The following is a 6,000-nucleotide window of genomic DNA, read 5'->3' on the forward strand; positions in this document are numbered from 1 at the left end:
GCTTAGTCAACATGGGTGCTAAGGTTGAACAAGAACTAAATAATTAGCTATAAATCTTTCTCAATCAAACCTACTTTAAGCAAATAATTGGAAAATCCTGGGTACAACAATTTAATGGGAATACAAGGTAAGATGCCTAACTTGCGAGAACAAAATAATAATATCTAACGACAAGCATCATACTCCATACATTTCCTAAAATTTGTCCTTGTTGACTTTTCATAATAATACCTTTTGCATGACCAGTGCTTCAAATGCATAGATTATAAGATATTGACAATTAGAAACTCAAACTGAAACATGACAGGAAGTATCCACTGACAAGGTGTACCAATGTAATAATTCAAGGGCTAAATTAAGGGTCGTAATTAAGGAGAGCTCCAGAAATATATTAAAGTACTAAAGTCAAATATGTAACTAATCTTAATTACTTTAGAACCAATTCTTAGCATTAACGTCGAAGTTCAAAGAATTAAACCAAAACAAAAAATGGCATTATGCTAATTAAAGTTACAGTTTCAATTCACTCTGCATGCTCTCTGATGCTTTAATTCTCAAATTCACATCACCCAATTCTTCTTTTCCTGAACTTTTTAAACCATTAGTTCAATATCATAGGCACCAAGTCATTCAGATTAGGTCAGTAGTGGGTTCCAAAAAATATATCCTTCAGCTCTCAAAATCAAATCACAGACAATAAATTCAATGTAATATCTTGCTCTATTCCCTGTTCTATTAAAATATCATCTCGTGTTCACTGCAAAGTTAAGTCATTGATGTTAAGTTCATTATAATATCTTCCAAAGAGACTCTCTGATGTGTCATCTCCACACACATAATACGTTATTTTCCCCACTTGCAGCATTACAGGTTCCATTGTTGTATTTTTTTCCCCCAATGAAATTAGGTTATTAAAACATGACTTCAGTCCCAAGAATCCTTAGTGATATAGTCTGAAAACTGCTTCACTATGTATAAATCACCTAAAATTCCTTTGCTTTATATTGTTATAGACATAAACCAACATATAGTTAACAGAATAATTGCATTCTATTCTTATCCTTATCCTACAGGGTTACAGCTTTCCCATCAATTCTAGTTGACAACTACTTAACACTGACTTAAGTATATATGATGATTTTTTCAAAAAAAAAAAAAGTATATATGATGATGATAAGTAGAATATCTCAGAATAACAGTCATCCTTAAGCTTCTTTTGATCTCTGTAGCCTCAAATTACTAATTATCTACTTCACAAAACCAATAATTATCACGCCTTGCATAACCACCATTGACGAAAGTAAAGTTACCACAGATCTCCAACAACACAAGATTGTCATTAAATGCATTAACAAAAATATTTAAGTCCATTGATACCTAGGCAATGATGTATTAACATACCATATACCACCATATACCCAACATCACTCACAACACCCCAATTATCAATTCTATCAGCTAATTTTTGTAGCATACTTCTCTACAAAGCCACTGACCTTTTTATGCCTGTAGTTTTTTTAAGAGGACTCCAAAGCTCTGCAAAAAGAATTACATTGATCTTTACACTTAAGAATAGACAAACTCCGCACCAAGCAAATGTTCAATGAAGGCCAATTAGCTCCTTATCCGAAAATATTAATTATTGCAGGAAGGCTAATTAGTACACCAACGTCACGATGCCATAACAAGCTCTTGAAAACAATACCGGCAAACCCAGAGACAATATGGAAACATTTCTAATCTATGGAGCTTTAAACACAGCAAATATAATGACCAGCATGCTCACAGCTCTCAATTCTGAGAAGGAAATGCAAATGCAAAAGGAACATACAAGTATCAGAGATGATCTACCTACCCAACAAGGGAAAACAAAGGAATATATTGAGCAGCATGCTCATGGCTCTCAATTCTGAGATGTAATATGTAAAGGAAATGCAAATGCAAAAGGAACATACAAGTATCATAGATGATCTACCTACCCAACAAGGGAAAACAAAGTAATCAGATTGCATATTGCAAATTTCAAACAAAACATCACAAATGGAACCCCTAAAAAACATGTATATTAGATTCTATAAGCACTGAATTAGCTTTACAGAAGCAATAGACACCATTCTGCCTAAGCAACTGGTAAAGAGCTGAAATTGCTTATTGTTCTACATGATATTAATACGAAAAACAAGTTACCTAATAAAATAAACCAAAAAAATAAAAATAAAAAAACAATGAAGGTATGCTAAGTTGTTGACTAGTTTGCTTACATAGTATACTGTTGAGACGTTATATGCCAGCTTGTTTGGGTGGTTATCTTGCCTCTTCCTCTTGAGATTTGTGTGATCATACCAGAGCAACAAGAAGAGGGCTTCTTTGCCAGAGAACCAATAACTAACAGCTGATATTCACTTCTCTCATGTTCACAATAATCAGTATGGACAAAGGGCAACGGAAAAGCTATAATTTCCACTGAACAACTAAGATCAGATTGTACAGATCATTTCAATGCACAACATACAAATGAATCCTACAATGAAGGATATGTGCCTGCCATCTAAACAATCATGCCGCAGCCATCTAACAAGTCATTCACGATTTCTAGAAGCTAGGATCCCTCCATCTTGGGCTTGACATGGGGAAAAGGCCAGAAGGTGATAAAGGAAATGCATATCCTGGAGAAAGGGGTGGCTGAGGGCCTGGACCCAAAATCCCAGATTGACCAAATGGTGAAAATGCAAAGTTTGGACTCAATGGCGGTGGAAACTGACTACCAGGTGAAAGGAGAGGATATGGAGACCTCGGTGTTGGAGACATGTTAAAGAAGCCATTTGGTGAAGGCAACAAGAACTGGGAAGTTGGTGATGGCAAAAGGGCAGGACCATTTGATCCCGGTGAAGGCAATGGTGGACCTGGTGGCATGTTCGGGTTAGGAAGCAAACCGGGAGATGGTGGTTGCTGTGCCTGAACATGCCCAGGAACTTGTTGATGCATAGGGTGTTGTGCTTGACCTTGAAAATGCCCAGGACCTTGTTGTGGATACGCCTGAGGTTGACTTTGGATATGCCTTGGAGCTTGTGGCTGCATCTGAGGTTGAGTTTGATATTGTCCTGGCATCTGCGGTTGCTGTTGGAATTGATTCGGTCTAGAGCCACCATCACCGATACAACTTTGTAGCTGCTGCATATAGGCTGATATAGGAGAGAGTGCTGGATTTCCCCAAGCTGCATCACCAGGAGCAAATGGCTGCATCCCTCTAGGGGAGCGCTGACCAAATTGAGGTGGTGGTCGATTATTGAATGGGACTTGAGGTGGTGCCATATGATGACCTTGAGGCGGAGGTTGCATTTGCATAGGAGCCGGAGCTGCCACCACTGGCGGCATTGGAGGGCGATTAATAGGATTCAATGGTGGAGGTCTAATGCGCTGAAGCCTCATACTCGGGTGCTTAGGGGGGTTATTAGGCGGCCTTGGCAAAGGATCTTGCCGTGAAGGCGACCCTGTCAACTGCTGAACTATACTCCTGAAATCACTCTTGCTAATGTTATACACCTGGGGTTGTGGTTGCTGCCTTGCTGTGTTGTTGTTGTTGTTACCATTATTATTAGTAGTACCACTATTAACAAAATTAGGCTGGTGCAATGGACTCTTCCTAATGTTCTTCCCAATCTTGTTCACACCCAAGTAATCATTTGGTCGATTTTTCGACATATTCGAATTATCCATCCACAAACTCTTTAACCAAATTCAGCCACAACAATATGAACCTCAAACTAATTCTTTCACTACTTTTCACACATAGTCAACTGTTCCACAATCCCCACAAAATTGAGTCCTAATCCCACAAAAACTCCAAGCATATAACCAATAAAAACAGGCTAAAAAATGAATTACAGAAAGCCAGAAATCATACCCTTTTCCTGCAATCACATGAATTTACAGCACCAGATCTCTTCTGAAACAAAACCCTGAAAATGGGTCACTGTTAAAACAAAGAGTAAACAAGCAATTAACTTTACCCCACCAAAATGCAAAGCCAATCAAACCCAGAAGCATCAACCCCACAAAATTCCAGCTTTTAGACTATTAAATTGGAGATTACTACAAATAGCTGTGGCTTGAAATTGAAGTATAAGGCGACTAGAAATGTTTTCCTCTTTGTAGAAAAACCCCAGAAGAAATACACTTTTTTTTTTCTCCTTCCAAAATCTTCGTCAAACACGAAAATTGGGAATTTCAGGGAAGATCGAAATTGAATAGCAAAAATTGGAAAACCCTAGAAAAGAATTTCTTTTGTATTTTGCAAAAAACAGGAAAGTTGAATTGAGGGTAACGTATCTAGTAGGAGGAGAGAGAAGCATGGAAGTGGGTCAATAACGAAATGAAAGTGATTTTCTGGGAATAAATTATTTGTAGGAAATTATAAAAATCCAGGGGAATTATTTGAGTAGTCGAGATGGGAATGTGGGCAAACTTTCAAAAACCGAAGGTTGCGGGGTCATTTGGTCCCACTAGGAATAATGATGAAATACGGATTAACAAAATATATGGATTATAAAATAATTTAAACGATTGTTTTGTTAATACTCCATAGAAAGATATTGTACGTCGTCTGCAGGGCTACATATAAAAAGCTACGGAGTAAAAATTTAAAAAAAAATGAAAATATAGCATTAATTATAATGATTTGTGCGTAATTTTATCGTACAAATCTAAATTAATACCAAATTAGAAAATATATTAAATGGCTATTCAAAAAAATATATATATATTAAATGTTTATTAACCTTAAGGGTTGCATTAGCATTACCCTAATTAATACTCCCTCCGTCCCTAAATTACATTCCTATTATTTAGGGACGGAGGGAGTATATAGTTATATACGAGTCATTTATATGGTATAATAAAAAATAAAGGTTGTAAAATGTTATTCATAAAGGAAGTACAGGAGTATCATGTGAAGTTGTGAACGGTAAAGTTGTTTGGTTGACCAAAATATAAGAATTGTCTTTCCAATAAAATTTGATTTCCATAAATAATGGAGGAAGTAACATATATTTTTTTATGGGAATTTGAGAATTAATCCTTATAGTTACAGAGTATCATATAAACCAAGGAAATGAATCTCATGTGATCATTAGGACTTTTTTTTTTAACGCACACAACTAAATTAGGACTTGATCAGCTTTCAAAAAAAATAAGAATAGGACTTGATCACATGTTTTATACGAAGTATCAATTTTTTTTTTAAGTAAGTTATAATTTGAAATTTTGAATATCGCCATTTGTGTTACGGGGTAACGTTCATCCTTAATCTAAAAATTGACAATAAGAAATTACAGATGCACTTTCTAATTTTTATAATATTACTTTTAAAATTAAAAATCAATAATAAATTAAAATTTGAACACATGTGCTCATATAACAACGAGGAAGAGCTTTGGAGGAAGGAGTCAAAGTTCAACAAGCAAAGATTATTCTTTGAAACTTGATGTAATCCAAATTATCCAATTTGCATATGTAAAAGAAAGGAGAGTAAAACGGTTGAATAATGAATCAGTCAAATGTCACATTTGACTAGTGAAGTGTTATTTGGATTTTGCTCAAAAACCTTCCTAAATGTTTTTATTTTTTATCTTCACTTTATACACTCCGTAGATATGTTTTCCTTTTTTTTTTTTTTAGAAATAAATAAATAAATAAATTTATTAATTTTTTTATTTTTTTATTTTACCAAAATTCCACTTTTATCACTTCTTATCCGGTTACCCTATCCCATGCTACCTATTTCTTTTAGTTAGCGTGTTTTGAGTTTAGTACTATTCACATACTTATCTTTAACAGTATTTTGTTGTTTATAGATATGTCACATAACACATTTTCAAATATCAACTTTTTTCTATATAATTTTTGCTTATAGGTAATTAAAGATATAAACGGTTGAATTTGTGCATTAGCAACCGTGACTAAAGAAACGTGTCAACTAAAAAGAAATGGAAAAAGTAAAAT

The 6,000-nt window shown here is 34.9% G+C and overlaps 1 protein-coding gene across 1 annotated transcript; it reads right to left on the reverse strand.

Annotated features, from left to right (window-relative positions):
- Positions 1–2,011: 2,011 nt before the first annotated feature.
- LOC145580661 (protein HAIKU1-like) lies at positions 2,012–4,372 on the reverse strand. Its single transcript, XM_081637790.1, has one exon. It carries the CDS (start codon positions 3,715–3,717, stop codon positions 2,593–2,595), a length of 1,125 nt encoding a protein of 374 aa, XP_081493916.1. The 5' UTR covers positions 3,718–4,372; the 3' UTR covers positions 2,012–2,592.
- Between the last annotated feature and the right edge of the window lie 1,628 nt (positions 4,373–6,000).

This window comes from Chenopodium album, chromosome 2, assembly GCF_948465745.1.
Source record: "Chenopodium album chromosome 2, dcCheAlbu1.1, whole genome shotgun sequence".
NCBI lineage: Eukaryota > Viridiplantae > Streptophyta > Magnoliopsida > Caryophyllales > Amaranthaceae > Chenopodium > Chenopodium album.